The sequence below is a fragment of the Mobula hypostoma genome, chromosome 6, assembly GCF_963921235.1.
Source record: "Mobula hypostoma chromosome 6, sMobHyp1.1, whole genome shotgun sequence".
NCBI classification, from domain to species: domain Eukaryota; kingdom Metazoa; phylum Chordata; class Chondrichthyes; order Myliobatiformes; family Myliobatidae; genus Mobula; species Mobula hypostoma.
In genome coordinates this window covers 94,897,318-94,914,541 of record NC_086102.1, presented here as the reverse complement: position 1 = coordinate 94,914,541, position 17,224 = coordinate 94,897,318, and the positions used below count along the sequence as shown (strand labels likewise).

General features: G+C 51.9%; 1 protein-coding gene across 7 annotated transcripts in view; it reads right to left on the bottom strand.

Moving 5' to 3' along the window:
- Nucleotides 1-17,224, bottom strand: part of LOC134348215 (pleckstrin homology-like domain family B member 2) — a 308,822-nt gene that overhangs the window by 118,172 nt on the left and 173,426 nt on the right. For all 7 annotated transcript variants that reach the window (XM_063051250.1, XM_063051252.1, XM_063051253.1 and 4 more), the window contains one exon: nt 10,706-10,795. In XM_063051250.1, coding sequence (XP_062907320.1) covers nt 10,706-10,795 — 90 coding nt within the window. The remainder of the gene's footprint in view (nt 1-10,705; nt 10,796-17,224) is intronic.

Sequence of the window (17,224 nt, the reverse complement as noted above, 5' to 3'; positions counted from 1 at the left end):
TGGCAGGGACGGACGACCCAGTGGGTGCGGTCACCGTCTCACAGCAGGGACGGACGACCCAGTGGGTACAGTCACCGTCTCACACCGTGGACGGGCGACACAGTGGGTACGGTCACGGTCTCAGACCAGAGACGGACGACCCAGTGGGTGCGGTCACCGTCTCACAGCAGGGACAGACGACCCAGTGGGTACAGTCACCGTCTCACACCGTGGACGGGCGACACGGTGGGTACGGTCACGGTCTCACAGCAGGGACGGACGACCCAGTGGGTGTGGTCACGGTCTCACGTCAGAGACAGACGACCCAGTGGGTACGGTCACTGTCTCACAGCAGGGACGGACGACCCAGTGAGTACGGTCACGGTCTCACGTCAGAGACGGACGACCCAGTGGGTGCGGTCACGGTCTCACAGCAGGGACGGATGACACTGTGGGTGCGGTCAGGGTCTCACAGCAGGGACGGACAACACAGTGGGTGTGGTCACGGTCTCACGTCAGAGACAGACGACCCAGTGGGTACAGTCACTGTCTCACAGCAGGGACGGACGACCCAGTGAGTACGGTCACGGTCTCACGTCAGAGACGGACGACCCAGTGGGTGCGGTCACGGTCTCACAGCAGGGACGGACGACACTGTGGGTGCGGTCAGGGTCTCACAGCAGGGACGGACGACACAGTGGGTAGGTCACGGTCTCACAGCAGGGACGGACAACACAGTGGGTAGGTCTCGGTCTCACGCCAGAGACGGACGACCCAGGGTACAGTCTCCGTCTCACAGCAGGGACGAACGACACAGTGGGTACAGTCACCGTTTCTCACCAGAGACGGACGACCCAGTGGGTGCGGTCACGGTCTCACAGCAGGGACGGACGACACTGTGGGTAGGTCACGGTCTCACGTCAGAGACGGACGACACAGTGGGTAGGTCTCGGTCTCACGCCAGAGACGGACGACCCAGGGTACAGTCTCCGTCTCACAGCAGGGACGAACCACACAGTGGGTACAGTCACCGTTTCTCACCAGAGACGGACGACCCAGTGGGTGCGGTCACCGTCTCACAGCAGGGACGGACGACACTGTGGGTGCGGTCAGGGTCTCACAGCAGGGACGGACGACACAGTGGGTAGGTCACCGTCTCACACCGTGGACGGACGACACAGTGGGTACAGTCACCGTCTCACACCGTGGACGGACGACACAGTGGGTACAGTCACCGTCTCACACCGTGGACGGACCACACAGTGGGTACAGTCACTGTCTCACACCGTGGACGGACGACACAGTGGGTACAGTCACCGTCTCACGCCAGAGACGAACGACCCAGTGGGTACAGTCACCGTCTCACAGCAGGGACAGACGACCCAGTGGGTACAGTCACCGTCTCACAGCAGGGACGGACGACCCAGTGGGTGCGGTCACCGTCTCACGCCAGAGACGAACGACCCAGTGGGTACAGTCACCGTCTCACAGCAGGGACAGACGACCCAGTGGGTACAGTCACCGTCTCACAGCAGGGATGGACGACACAGTGGGTACAGTCACCGTCTCACAGCAGGGACGGACGACCCAGTGGGTACAGTCACCGTCTCACAGCAGAGACGGACGACCCAGTGGGTACGGTCACGGTCTCACAGCAGGGACGGACGACCCAGTGGGTGCGGTCACGGTCTCATGGCAGGGACGGACGACCCAGTGGGTGCGGTCACCGTCTCACAGCAGGGACGGACGACCCAGTGGGTACAGTCACCGTCTCACAACGTGGACGGGCGACACAGTGGGTACGGTCACGGTCTCAGACCAGAGACGGACGACCCAGTGGGTGCGGTCACCGTCTCACAGCAGGGACAGACGACCCAGTGGGTACAGTCACCGTCTCACAGCAGGGACGGACGACCCAGTGGGTACCGTCACCGTCTCACAGCAGAGACGGACGACCCAGTGGGTACGGTCACGGTCTCACAGCAGGGACGGACGACCCAGTGGGTGCGGTCACGGTCTCATGGCAGGGACGGACGACCCAGTGGGTGCGGTCACCGTCTCACAGCAGGGACGGACGACCCAGTGGGTACAGTCACCGTCTCACACCGTGGTCGGGCGACACAGTGGGTACGGTCACGGTCTCAGACCAGAGACGGACGACCCAGTGGGTGCGGTCACCGTCTCACAGCAGGGACAGACGACCCAGTGGGTACAGTCACCGTCTCACACCGTGGACGGGCGACACGGTGGGTACGGTCACGGTCTCACAGCAGGGACGGACGACCCAGTGGGTGTGGTCACGGTCTCACGTCAGAGACAGACGACCCAGTGGGTACGGTCACTGTCTCACAGCAGGGACGGACGACCCAGTGAGTACGGTCACGGTCTCACGTCAGAGACGGACGACCCAGTGGGTGCGGTCACGGTCTCACAGCAGGGACGGATGACACTGTGGGTGCGGTCAGGGTCTCACAGCAGGGACGGACAACACAGTGGGTGTGGTCACGGTCTCACGTCAGAGACAGACGACCCAGTGGGTACAGTCACTGTCTCACAGCAGGGACGGACGACCCAGTGAGTACGGTCACGGTCTCACGTCAGAGACGGACGACCCAGTGGGTGCGGTTACGGTCTCACAGCAGGGACGGACGACACTGTGGGTGCGGTCAGGGTCTCACAGCAGGGACGGACGACACAGTGGGTAGGTCACGGTCTCACAGCAGGGACGGACAACACAGTGGGTAGGTCTCGGTCTCACGCCAGAGACGGACGACCCAGGGTACAGTCTCCGTCTCACAGCAGGGACGAACGACACAGTGGGTACAGTCACCGTTTCTCACCAGAGACCGACGACCCAGTGGGTGCGGTCACGGTCTCACAGCAGGGACGGACGACACTGTGGGTAGGTCACGGTCTCACGTCAGAGACGGACGACACAGTGGGTAGGTCTCGGTCTCACGCCAGAGACGGACGACCCAGGGTACAGTCTCCGTCTCACAGCAGGGACGAACCACACAGTGGGTACAGTCACCGTTTCTCACCAGAGACGGACGACCCAGTGGGTGCGGTCACCGTCTCACAGCAGGGACGGACGACACTGTGGGTGCGGTCAGGGTCTCACAGCAGGGACGGACGACACAGTGGGTAGGTCACGGTCTCACAGCAGGGACGGACGACACAGTGGGTAGGTCTCGGTCTCACGCCAGAGACGGACGACCCAGGGTACAGTCTCCGTCTCACAGCAGGGACGAACGACACAGTGGGTACAGTCACCGTTTCTCACCAGAGACGGACGACACAGTGGGTACAGTCACCGTCGCACAGCAGAGACAGATGGCACTGGTCGTTCGACGGGTATCTGAAGGAGAATGGGAGACGGGGGAATATGACTGATGGCTGGCAGAGGATCAATGGGTCAAATGGTCTCCTACACTACCTCTGCTCCCTCACTGTAAAAAATGAGACAGCAGCACAGAAAAGGGGGCTTGTCAAACAGCGGTGTCCCACAGGGAGTCTGGCTTCTTACATCACAGGCCAGTTGTAAACTCAAAGCCACAGGACTGACATCCTGTCCCAGGCACGAGCTACCATGGCCTGGGCTGATTCACTGTAGACGGGTCCTCACGTGCCACTGTGTGTGCTGGAGACCGGAGTGAGACACCCCGCCCAGGCAGTGAGCGAGCCAGGAGAAACAGCCCAAGGACTGAATCTCACCCAAGCTCAGGATCTGTTAAATAACTTGGCTCCTCGTAACTGGTGGGCTCATCCCCCCGGGGCAGGTAGGGAAGGAGCCTCTGCCTCAGGCTGGGGCGGGTTGCTCAGGGCGTCAGGGTCCCATTGCCCCACACCATGGGCAGAGTAGTTCCACAAAGGGGAGACTCAATGCAGAGCCCTCTTACCACTGACACCACAGTGCCAAAACTTGTTCAACACGGGTGGGGCGGAGGGGGCTCCTGGTGCGGGCTGGAGATTAACCCTACGGGGGGCAGATGAGGAGCAGGTAGTGAGGGCTTATGTTCGGCAAGGGCAGAGGGACTGCTGCAGTGTCGTGTCTCTCGTGACTACCATCCATTAAATTCCAATCCCAGTCAGGCAAAAGGTGGCACAACCGACGAAGAGAACCGACCTCCTGAGAGTGACATGTCCCTGTTTGCCGACGGACGGTCTCATCGGCAGCTCGGCCCAGCCACACACCAGGGCAGCCAGCGCTGTACAACTCACTGATCTGCCTCACAGTCACATAGTCCTGGCAAAGGAGAAGTCCAACGTTCAAAGGCACAAAATACAGAGGCTGCAAGTGGCGGATACAGCAGGGGAGATCACAGCGACAGGGAGTGGGGGGAGGGGGGAGGCAGAGGGAGGGGGTCTGAGAGAGAGGGAGAGGGGGGTGAGGGGGTGGGAGGATGTCACAGTACGATGCGGTTTGGATAACGGTATGACAGCTCCCGGCGTTCCAGAGTTCGGAGTTGAATTACGGTGCTGTTCTGGAAGGAGTCTGTACGTTCTCCCCATGGAATATGAGGGGAGAGACGATGGAGTGGGGAGAGACGATGGAGAGGGGAGAGACGATGGAGTGGGGAGAGGTGATGGAGTGGGGAGAAACAATGGAGAGGGGAGAGACGATGGAGTGGGGAGATGTGATCGAGTGGGGAGAGACGATGGAGAGGGGAGAGACGATGGAGTGGGGAGAGGTGATGGAGTGGGGAGAGACGGAGAGGGGAGCGATGAGGGAGAGGGGAGAGGTGATGGAGAGGGGAGAGACGATGGAGAGGGGAGAGACGATGGAGAAGGGAGAGGTGATGGACTGGGGAGAGGTGATGGGAGTGGGAAAGATGATGGAGTGGGGAGAGGTGATGGAGAGGGGAGAGACGATGGAGTGGGGAGAGATGATGGAGTGGGGAGAGGTGATGGAGTGGGGAGAGATGATGGAGTGGGGAGAGGTGATGGAGAGGGGAGAGACGATGGAGTGGGGAGAGGTGATGGAGAGGGGAGAGGTGATGGAGTGGGGAGAGACGATGGAGAGGGGAGAGACGATGGAGTGGGGAGAGACGATGGAGTGTGGAGAGGTGATGGAGTGGGGAGAGGTGATGGAGAGGGGAGAGGTGATGGAGTGGGGAGAGGTGATGGAGTGGGGAGAGATGATGGAGTGGGGAGAGGTGATGGAGTGGGGAGAGGTGATGGAGTGGGGAGAGATGATGGAGTGGGGAGAGCTGATGGAGTGGGGAGAGGTGATGGAGAGGGGAGAGACGATGGAGAGGGGAGAGGTGATGGAGTGGGGAGAGCTGATGGAGTGGGGAGAGACGATGGAGAGGGGAGAGACGATGGAGTGGGGAGAGGTGATGGAGAGGGGAGAGACGATGCAGTGGGGAGAGGTGATGGAGTGGGGAGAGACGATGGAGAGGGGAGAGACGATGGAGAGGGAAGAGGTGATGGAGAGGGGAAAGGTGATGGAGTGGGGAGAGATGATGGAGTGGGGAGAGATGATGGAGTGGGGAGAGACGATGGAGAGGGGAGAGACGATGGAGTGGGGAGGTGATGGATTGGGGAGAGGTGATGGAGTGGGGAGAGGTGATGGAGAGGGGAGAGGTGATGGAGTGGGGAGAGCTGATGGAGTGGGGAGAGACGATGGAGAGGGGAGAGACGATGGAGTGGGGAGAGGTGATGGAGAGGGGAGAGACGATGCAGTGGGGAGAGGTGATGGAGTGGGGAGAGATGATGGAGAGGGGAGAGACGATGGAGAGGGAAGAGGTGATGGAGAGGGGAAAGGTGATGGAGTGGGGAGAGATGATGGAGTGGGGAGAGATGATGGAGTGGGGAGAGACGATGGATAGGGGAGAGACGATGGAGTGGGGCGAGACGATGGAGAGGGGAGAGACGATGGAGTGGGGAGGTGATGGATAGGGGAGAGGTGATGGAGTGGGGAGAGGTGATGGAGAGGGGAGAGGTGCTGGAGTGGGGAGAGCCGTTGGTGTGGGGTGAGGTGATGGTGAGGGGAGAGACGATGGAGAGGGGAGAGGTGATGGAGTGGGGAGAGATGATGGAGAGGGGAGAAACGATGGAGTGGGGAGAGACGATGGAGTGTGGAGAGGTGATGGAGTGGGGAGAGACGATGGAGTGGGGAGAGACGATGGATCGGGGGGAGACGATGGAGAGGGGAGAGGTGATGGAGTGGGGAGAGACGATGGAGTGAGGAGAGACGATGGAGTGAGGAGAGACGATGGAGTGGGGAGAGGTGATGGAGTGGAGAGAGGTGATGGAGAGGGGAGAGACGATGGAGTGGGGAGAGGTGAGAGACGATGGAGAGGGGAGAGGTGATGGAGTGGGGAGAGACGATGGAGTGGGGAGAGGTGATGGAGTGGGGAGAGGTGATGGAGAGGGGAGAGACGATGGAGAGGGGAGAGGTGATGGAGTGGGGAGAGCTGATGGAGTGGGGAGAGACGATGGAGAGGGGAGAGATGATGGAGTGGGGAGAGGTGATGGAGAGGGGAGAGACGATGCAGTGGGGAGAGGTGATGGAGTGGGGAGAGGTGATGGAGTGGGGAGAGACGATGGAGAGGGGAGAGACGATGGAGAGGGAAGAGGTGATGGAGAGGGGAAAGGTGATGGAGTGGGGAGAGATGATGGAGTGGGGAGAGATGATGGAGTGGGGAGAGACGATGGATAGGGGCGAGACGATGGAGTGGGGAGAGATGATGGAGAGGGGAGAGACGATGGATTGGGGAGGTGATGGATTGGGGAGAGGTGATGGAGTGGGGAGAGGTGATGGAGAGGGGAGAGGTGATGGAGTGGGGAGAGACGATGGAGAGGGGAGAGGTGATGGAGTGGGGAGAGACGATGGAGTGGGGAGAGACGATGGAGTGGAGAGGGGAGAGATGATGGAGTGGGGCGAGACGATGGAGAGGGGAGAGACGACGGAGTGGGGAGGTGATGGATTGGGGAGAGGTGATGGAGTGGGGAGAGGTGATGGAGTGGGGAGAGACGATGGAGTGGGGAGAAGTGAGAGACGATGGAGAGGGGAGAGGTGATGGAGTGGGGAGAGACGATGGAGTGGGGAGAGGTGATGGAGTGGGGAGAGGTGATGGAGAGGGGAGAGACGATGGAGAGGGGAGAGGTGATGGAGTGGGGAGAGCTGATGGAGTGGGGAGAGACGATGGAGAGGGGAGAGACGATGGAGTGGGGAGAGGTGATGGAGAGGGGAGAGACGATGCAGTGGGGAGAGGTGATGGAGTGGGGAGAGACGATGGAGAGGGGAGAGACGATGGAGAGGGAAGAGGTGATGGAGAGGGGAAAGGTGATGGAGTGGGGAGAGATGATGGAGTGGGGAGAGATGATGGAGTGGGGAGAGACGATGGATAGGGGAGAGACGATGGAGTGGGGCGAGACGATGGAGAGGGGAGAGACGATGGAGTGGGGAGGTGATGGATTGGGGAGAGGTGATGGAGTGGGGAGAGGTGATGGAGAGGGGAGAGGTGATGGAGTGGGGAGAGCTGATGGAGTGGGGAGAGCTGATGGAGTGGGGAGAGACGATGGAGTGGGGAGAGGTGATGGAGAGGGGAGAGACGATGCAGTGGGGAGAGGTGATGGAGTGGGGAGAGACGATGGAGAGGGGAGAGACGATGGAGAGGGAAGAGGTGATGGAAAGGGGAAAGGTGATGGAGTGGGGAGCGACGATGGACGTAAAAGGGGTGAAACAAATGCAATTGGATTACAGTGATGGGGGCAGTTGACACACCCGAAAGTGTGACTGTAATGTTGCGCAGTTTACACTGACAGTGTGATTGTAATGTAGTCTGGTTTACACTTCTAACAGTGTGTGGGTAATGTTGTGCAATTTACACTCCAAGAGTGTGACTGTAATCTAATACAGTTTACACATCCGAGAGTGTGACTGTAATCTAATACAGTTTGCACACCCGAGAGTGTGGCTGTAATCTAATACAGTTTGCACACCAGAGAGTGTGACTGTAATCTAATACAGTTTGCACACCCGAGAGTGTGACAGTAATCTAATACAGTTTGCACACCCGAGAGTGTGACTGTAATCTAATACAGTTTGCACACCCGAGAGTGTGACTGTAATCTAATACAGTTTGCACACCGGAGAGTGTGACTGTAATCTAATACAGTTTGCACACCCGAGAGAGTGATGGTAATCTAATACAGTTTGCACACCCGAGAGTGTGACTGTAATCTAATACAGTTTGCACACCCGAGAGTGTGACAGTAATCTAATACAGTTTGCACACCGGAGAGTGTGACTGTAATCTAATGCAGTTTGCACACCCGAGAGTGTGACAGTAATCTAACACAGTTTGCACACCGGAGAGTGTGACTGTAATCTAATACAGTTTGCACACCGGAGAGTGTGACTGTAATCTAATACAGTTTGCACACAGGAGAGTGTGACAGTAATCTAATACAGTTTGCACACCGGAGAGTGTGACTGTAATCTAATACAGTTTGCACACCGGAGAGTGTGGCTGTAATCTAATACAGTTTGCACACCGGAGAGTGTGACTGTACTCTAATACAGTTTGCACACCGGAGAGTGTGACTGTTATGTAGCGTGGTTCAGAGGAATAATATCGGCTGTGCTCCTCAGGGTGAACCCAGTGATGTGAGACTGGGACTCAATGCCCAGGGAAGCCTGCTGGCTTTGGGAACCAGTATCAAGTGTCAGAGAGGCAGGCTATAGGGACAGCAGCGTGGGGATGGAGAATGGGGCAGCCTGGTTTCATGGGAGTGGGACTCATTATCCATAGGAAGCCCACCTCAGCCACACTCTGGACCAGGTCTTACAACAACATTGCACCTGTCCTTGATTGTGTGTTTCTTTATATTGTTGCTTTTGCAGTTATTTTTTCCACCGTCTGGTATAATTTTGCAGTTTACAGTATATTGTATGTTCTCTGTCGGCGGGCTGCTGCTGTTCTTCGTTATACCTGTGTCCTGCCGTACAGGAGCAAATGCTCTGAACTGGGAACTACTGTTGGGGGACATGGTGGAGTGTTATCCTCAGTGGCAGGAGAAGATGGTCAAGTTGCCACATCCCAACATATCCTTGGGGTGGAAGGAGATCAGTTTAACTTTGGAGTTAAGACTCTGTGCTAGTACATTAACTTGAGGGCTGCCACGGATTACCAAGTGAAGAGGGAAGCACAGGATGGAGGAGGTGTGGCCATACTCCTCCGTCCGATCTGTCCCTGCAGCAGCCAAGCAAACACAGAAGGGTGCCAGGCAGCTTCAGTCACCCACACCTCGAACTGCCACAGTGCTTCCAGCCTGCTCCACCGCTTGGTGATGTCTTTAGAACGTCAAGGGCAGTGGGGAGTCCCGATAGGAGGTTATGAAATTACAAAAGGAACAGATGGACAGTTAGGATCTTTATCCCAGTGCAGAAATGTTAAATACTAGAGAGCATGCATTTAAGGTAACAGAGGGAAAGCTTAAGGGAGATGTTCAGGACAAGTACTTTTACAGAGAGAGCGGTGGGTGCCTGGACTGTATTGCCAGGGTCAGTGGTGGAGGCGGGTACGATTGTGGTGATTAAACAGGTAGATGAATATGCAGGAAATGGTCATATACAGGAAGAAGAGATCAGTTCAGCATGGCACCAGGAGCTGAAGTGTCTGCTTCTGTGCTGTACAGTTTGATATTCTACCTTGTACATTAACATCAGGTGCAGGAACCTTCAAGCCTGCCTCTAACATTCAACAAGATTCTGTCTGACTGTACTCGCAATACCAGTCCACCTTTTGCAACCTTTCACCCACTTTCCCACTGTTAATACCCAATTAACAATATCCAAAGACTCATGACCTTCAGGGAAAAAGCTGCCCCATCTCTGTCTGAAATCTGCGACCACTTATTTTTGATCAATAACCCTAATTCTAGATTCTCTAACAAGAAGAATCCACACTCAACCTGTCGAGACTGCATTTTCTTCTGGCAGGATAGGACCAGGGTATCCTGCCAGAGGTGGGGTAAGAATAGAAACACAAGAAATAGAGGAGGTTGGGGTGAGGCCTTCATCAATAACACTAGGGATTGGAACCCTGCTTTCTGGGAAAAAAAAAAGGACAGCTCAGGTGTCCTGGAGTGGAAGAGCCCATCTCAAGGACAGAGAAACAGGGAGAAAGGAATATTATCCTTACAGGAAACAGGGTGTAAAGTGGTCTATTCAATGTAGCTGTGAGAGTCTATGGGCTTGTAGTAAATGTTGGTTAATAGTTTGTCTCCTGTGATGAAGACAAAGAGATAAAGAAAGGGGTTAGGCGGGCGAGGTAGGTGATGGAGGTAGACTAATTGAATTTGAGTGTCGGGTGGAAGTTGATAGCGAAATTCATAGAATTGTTGAGTTCTGTATGCGTGTAGGAGACAGCACCAATGCAATCATTGATGTAGCAGAGAAAGAGTTGGGGTATCGTGCCAGAGCAGACTTTGAACATGCAATGCTCCATGGAGCCAATGCCAAGGCAGATGTAGCTGAGGCCCGTGTGGGAGCAGGAAGTGAGAGGAATGAAGAGAAGACGTTAAGCGTAAGCACCACTTCTGCCCGGTGGGAAGTTGTACAGAGGAACAAACTCGAGATCAGGGCAGAATAACACATTGAAAGCATCACTCACACCACACATTCAATGCAGCATTAAAATATCTAGTATTTGCAAAAGAATATTCTGTTAGAAGGGCAGTTCACAGGCTGGGAAAGGTGAAAGACTCTAATTACCTCTTTGAGTATGTTTGGATTGATAGGAAGTCTGGTCCCCCCAGTGTTTTCACAGTAGACCTTCTCCAAGCTCAGCAGGTTATCTTTTTCCTGAGGGGAACAACAGTTTCAATCATTAATAGCCAACCTGTTATATTTAAAACAGAATTGTCCAGTGTATTAGCCACTAACAGCTATAAATTTTGGCACAGCTAACTGCAGAAGACAGAAGGGATTGCAGATGCTGGAATCTGGAGCACAAATGATCTGCTGGTGGAATTCAGCGGGTTAGGCAGCATCTGTGGAGGGAGAAGGACCATCAGTGTTTCAGGCTGACACCCTTCCTCTGGATATATACTCAGTGGCCACTTTATTAGGTACACCTGCTCGTTAAAGCAAAAGCCAATCATGTGGCAGAAATTCAATGTACAAAAGCATGCAGGCATGGTCAAGAGCTCCAGCTGTTGTTCAGACCAAACATCTGAATGAGGGAAGAAATGTGATCCAAGTGACTTTGACCGTTGAGTAGTCTCAGAAACTGCTGATCCCCTGGCAATCTCATGCCTAATAGTCTCAGAGAATGGTCAAAAAATGAATAGAACATTCAATATGTGGCAATTCTGTGGGTAAAAACATCTTGTTAATAAGAGAGGTCAGAGGAGATTGACCAGACTGCTTCAAGCCGACAGGAAGGTGACAGTAACTCAAATAACCACGTGTTAGAACAGTGGTGTGTAGAAGAGCATCCCTGAACGCACAACACACTGAACCGTGATCTACAGCAGCAGAAGGCCATGAACATACACTCACCGGCCACTTTATTAGGTCCTTCTGTATCTAATAAAGTGGCTACTGAATGTACAGTATATGGTTTATTGCTAAACGTAACTCAGATTAGAAAATGCTGGCAGATGTCCTGCGAACTTTAGCTTCATTTTACAAGGTGATCCATCACCCTCCTGCACATTTATTGGTGAACCGGGAAAAAGTGCTGAACATGCTTTTGTTTCTCTGATCAATGCTGCCTGTTTGCTCCCGAAACTTGAATGATGAGACAGGATTTTGTTCAATAAGCACACTCCTGGAACTATACTATCCCCAGGTCAGTCAGTGATAGTGATTTCTGCTGGATAACATTGCATTTGGTACGGACAGGCTCCCCTGTACTATCCCCAGGTCAGTCGGTGATGGTGATGTCTGCTGGATATGGCAAGGACAAGTACCCCTGTACTATCCCCAGGTCAGTCAGTGATATCTGCTGGATAATGTTGGATTTGGTAAGGACAAGTACCCCTATACTATTCCCAGGTCAGTCGGTGATGTCTGCTGGATAATGTTGGGCTTGGTAAAGTACTCTCTGACTATAATCCATTAATCATAGACACTTAACTCCAGCAATGAACCCCATTTCCCAGTTCACTGGAGAACAGTCCCCTGGTGGTAACGTTGATAGCATTGTGCTACTAATGGGATTGTGGAGGTGCTACCATATGAAGGTGAGACACTCTGCCACTCTCCAGCAGGGTGGGTGGGTCTGAGTTCTTGCTTTGGGTTCATTTTCAGCCTTACACCTGAAAACCATTCCCGTCAGCAGAGCAGAACCTAGAACTTCTTCCACCTCCATTACAGCAAAACCTGCTGTAAGGGTGACCAGGGGAGTAAGTTCCTTCCATCTCCATACCTCAGCTCTCTCCAATAACTTTTGCTCCCAATTCACCACTGCCCTGAGCTAACAAATGGTGGACCAGTCTTAGTACAGGAAACTTCAGCTGACTTCTGTGTCTTAAGCTAGAAAGTGTTCTAAAATTCCCAGCCTTTGTATTGATATTGAGACTGGTAATAGTTGGCATTGTCACATGAACCAAGATACAGTGCAAAGCATTCCATACGTCATTACATCGAAGTAGCAAAAATAGAAACAGAATGCAGCTAATTATGTTACATAGAAAGTGCAAGGGCCAAGACGAGGCAGACCGAGAGATTGACAGGTATGGCACTGGTTCACAAGCCTGATCACAGTGGGATAGGAGCTGTCCTTCAGCCTGGTGATATGTGCCCTCAAACTTTTGTTATCTTCTGCCGACAAAGAAAGGGGAGAAGAGAGAATGACTGGGGTAGGAAGAGCCCCTGATTATGTTGGCTTCCTTCACATGGAAGGAAGTGTAAATAGATATAATGGAAAAGCTGATTTGTAAAAAATTGCTTCTGATTTCACTTCAACACAACTTCAATCTAATTTGCAAAGCCCTCGTGTACTGGATTTCTCCACCAGAGGAAACAGGTCCCATGTTGGATCCTTTGAGTCTTCCAAATACTTCAGATGGATCAGCCCTAAAATTCTCTGTATCCCAGGAGCTTGTGCAACGTGGTTCCATCTCTGGTCATTGAGAGCCTTTCCACCTTTCTACAATTGAGCATAAGAAAGCCAAATACCAGGAGGAGGTAGAGCAGTACCAGAAACAGGGGTGGAGGGCACGATGCCAGCCTATCAAATTGGGGTGTAGAGGTTTCACTGTGCAGAACCTACTCTCGCCTTGGCTGCAAAGAAAAGAACCATCAGGACCATCACAGAGGCTGCTGGGTGGATCAATGCTGCTAGAACACAACCCTGGCTGGGTCACATGTTAGAAGACCCGAAGCACCCGATGTCCCAGGCTGCATCACTGATAATGTGTCCCAGGATATACGAGGATGTACCTGAGAATGAAGCTGCTGGGAGCCAGTGTTCACATCCCATAGGGTGAACTATGGAATCCACCTGTAACGTGAGACTCCTGTGCTGCCCCTGACACCTCAGGAAGGAAACACTCATTGCCAGCAAATGCAGCAGAAATGTTGCCCAGCATTGGGAATTCAGCTGCATTTGAGAAAGGACATTCTCGTCTCATCACGACTTCGGTGAGCATGTCAGCTAGAATTAATACCATTCAGCAGCACAGCGTGCAGAGCAGGGAGGCAATTTCAAGCTGCTATATGTACAAATTCACTAGGCATTTCTGCTCTCCCTGTGAGAACTACTGTACTTCAGTCTGTTACTGAAACAGAAACCACAACATCACATTTCCTGACAATCTAGAGTGAAACTGCAAGGCTCAGAGCGCAAACAACAGGAATTCTGCAGATGCTGGAAATTCAAGCAACATACCTCAAAGTTGCTGGTGAACGCAGCAGGCCAAGCAGCATCTATAGGAAGAGGTGCAGTCGACGTTTCAGGCCGAAACCCTTCGTCCTGACGAAGGATCTCGGCCTGAAACGTCGACTGCACCTCTTCCTATAGATGCTGCTTGGTCTGCTGCGTTCACCAGCAACTTTGATGTATGAGGCTCAGAGCACAGGTTGGTTAAAGAGCAGGTGGCCACAAAGCCAGACCCCACCCTGAGATCAGCACAATCTCCTGGCACAAGTGAAGACAATCCCATTGCTCTCAATAATGAACAGTCCAAAACCCAGTGACAAGAGACGTGACAACCACCAGTTATGTCACTTCTCTTTTGTAGTCCTGGAGTTCATCAGTGTGAACTTCCAGCCCAGCTCTGTTTTAATCATAAAACCATAGAACACTACAGCACAGAAAACAGGCCATTCGGCCCTTCTAGTCTGTGCTGAAACATTATTCCGCTAGTCCCATTGACCTGCATCTAGTCCATAACCCTCCAGACCTCTCCCATCCATGTACCTATCCAATTTATTCTTAAAACTTAAGAGTGAGCCCACATTTACCACATCAGATGGCAGCTCATTCCACACTCCCACCACTCTCTGAGTGAAGAAGTTCCCCCTAATGTTTCCCCTAAACCTTTCACCTTTCACCCTAAAGCCATGTCCTCTCGCATTTATCTCTCCTAATCTAAGTGGAAAGAGCCTATTCACATTTACTCTGTCTATACCCCCCATAATTTTGTAAACCTCTATCAAATTTCCTCTCATTCTTCTACGCTCCAAGGAATAAAGTCCTAATCTGTTCAATCTTCCCCGTAACTCAACTCATGAAGACCCAGCAACATCCTAGTAAATCTTCTCTGCACTCTTTCAATCTTACTGATATCCTTCCTATAGTTAGGTGACCAGAACTGTACACAATACTCCAAATTTGGCCTCACCAATGTCTTATACAACCTCACCATAACATCCCAGCTCCTATGCTGAATACTTTGATTTGTGAATGCCAGGATGCTAAAGGCCGTCTTTACAACCCTGTCTACCTGTGACGCCACTTTCAGGGAATTATGTATCTGAACTCCCAGATTTCTTTGTTCCTCCGCACTCCTCAGTGCCCGACCATTTACTATGTATGTCCTAACTTGATTTCTCCTTCCAAAATGCAACACCTCACACTTGTCTGCATTAAATTCCAACTGCCATTTTCTGGCCCATTTTTCCAGTTGGTCCAGATCCCTCTGCAAGCTTTGAAAGCCTTCCTCACTGCCCGCAACGCCTCCAATCTTAGTGTAGTCAGCAAACTTGCTGATCCAATTTACCACATTATCATCTAGATCATTGATATAGACAACAAACAACAATGGTCCCAGCACAGATCCCTGAGGCACACCACTTCACAGGCCTCCAGTCTGAGAAGCAACCATCCACTACCACTCTCTGTCTTCTCCCACACAGCCAATTTCAAATCCAGTTTACAACCTCCCCATGGATACCTAGTGTCTGAACCTTCTGAACGAATCTCCCATGCGGGACCTTGTCAAGGGCCTTACTAAAGTCCATGCAGACAACATCCACAGCCTTTCCTTCATCTACTTTCTTGGTAACCTCCTCGAAAAACTCTGCAAGATTCATTAAACACGATCTACCACACACAAAGCCATGCTGACTATCCTTAATCAGCCATTAGCTGTCCAAATACTTGTAAATCCGATCTCTCAGAACACCTTCTAATAATTTACCTACTACGGTACTGATGTCAGGCTCACAGACCTGTAATTACTTGGTTTACTTTGGAGCCTTTTCTAAACAATGGAACAACATGAGCTACCCTCTAATCTGTTGGCACCGCACCCGTGGCTAAGGACATTTTAAATATTTCTGCCAGGGCCCCTGCAATTTCTACACTAGTCTCTCTCAAGGTCCAAGGAAGTATCATGTCAGGCCCGGGGGATTTATCTACCTTTATTCGCTGTAAGGCAGCAAGCACCTCATCCTCTTTAATCTCTATATGTTCCATGACACCACTGCTTGTTTCCCTTCATTCTATACACACTAAGCCAGTTTCCTGAGTAAATACTGATGCAAAAAAATTGTTTAAGATCTCCCTCATCTCATGGGGCTCCACACATAGACGACCACTCTGATCTTCTAGGGGACCAATTTTGTTCCTTACTATCCTTTTATCCTGGGCATGACTCTAAACTGCAACTGGTGGTGAGGCTCTGATTGGAGATTTTCAGAGCTTTGGGGAAAGTGGAGTTACCCCTTAGTCATTCATTGCTCCCAGGGCTGCTCTGACCCGGAACGGTAGCACCTGCCAGGGTTCCTGCTCAGGATACGAGCGAAGGCCAACGGCAGATCTGGCAGGTTCAGTAACTGAACTTATGACGGAGAAGGCGGATGAGCTAGGACCTCAAATATCAACGGCTAGAGTATAGGTGGATGTACATTTGGGAAGAGAAATGGTGATTTCTTTAGTTCGCCCAACGGTAGGCAATAGCAAATCACTGTTGCTATTTGTTAAGAAAACCATGGTCAAACTCACAAAATGTATCACACAACAACAGAGTCAAGAGGATCTTCAAGACAATTCTGAAGATGCTTCACTCGGTAGGGTTGATTCTGGTCAGCAGGGGATCCCCGACCGTCGTAAAGCTACTGCTCATAAAATTAAAGTAACACAAAAGAAAATTATTGCCATTTGGAATTTAAGAACCCTATATCAAGCAGGAAGATTGGACAATGCGATAAATAAAATGGAAAGACTAAAGATTAACATCATGGGAATTAGCGAAGTTCGTTGGATAGGTGCTGGAACATGTCAGAATAGAAATAAAACACTGATTTATTCTTGTGGGACATCCCATACTAATGGAGTAGGAATTCTTATGGATGAAAACATGGCAAAAAGTGTTTTAGGACATTGGGCAATATCAGAAAGAATGCTCCTTGTTAGACTCAGAGGACAACCATTTGATTTATCAATTATACAGGTATATGCACCACCAACAGATGGAACAAATGAAGATATAGATAAATTCTATGACGAGCTTGAACAAGCAAAGAATGGATGCAAATCTCAAGATATTGTTATTGTCATGGGAGATCTAAATGCTAAAGTAGGACAAGGTGCTGATGGAAATACCATAGGAAAATTTGGACGAGGGGAAAGAAATGAAAGCGGTGACAAATGGGTAGAATGGTGCAAAATTAATAATCAGGTCCTTATGAATACCTACTTTAAAAATCATCCAAGACGCTTGTGGACCTGGAAAAGTCCAGGTGATAATACTAAAAATCAAATTGACTTTATTACTATAAACCAAAGATTTAGAAACTCAGTGACTCAATGCAAAACATATCCAGGTGCAGACTGTAACA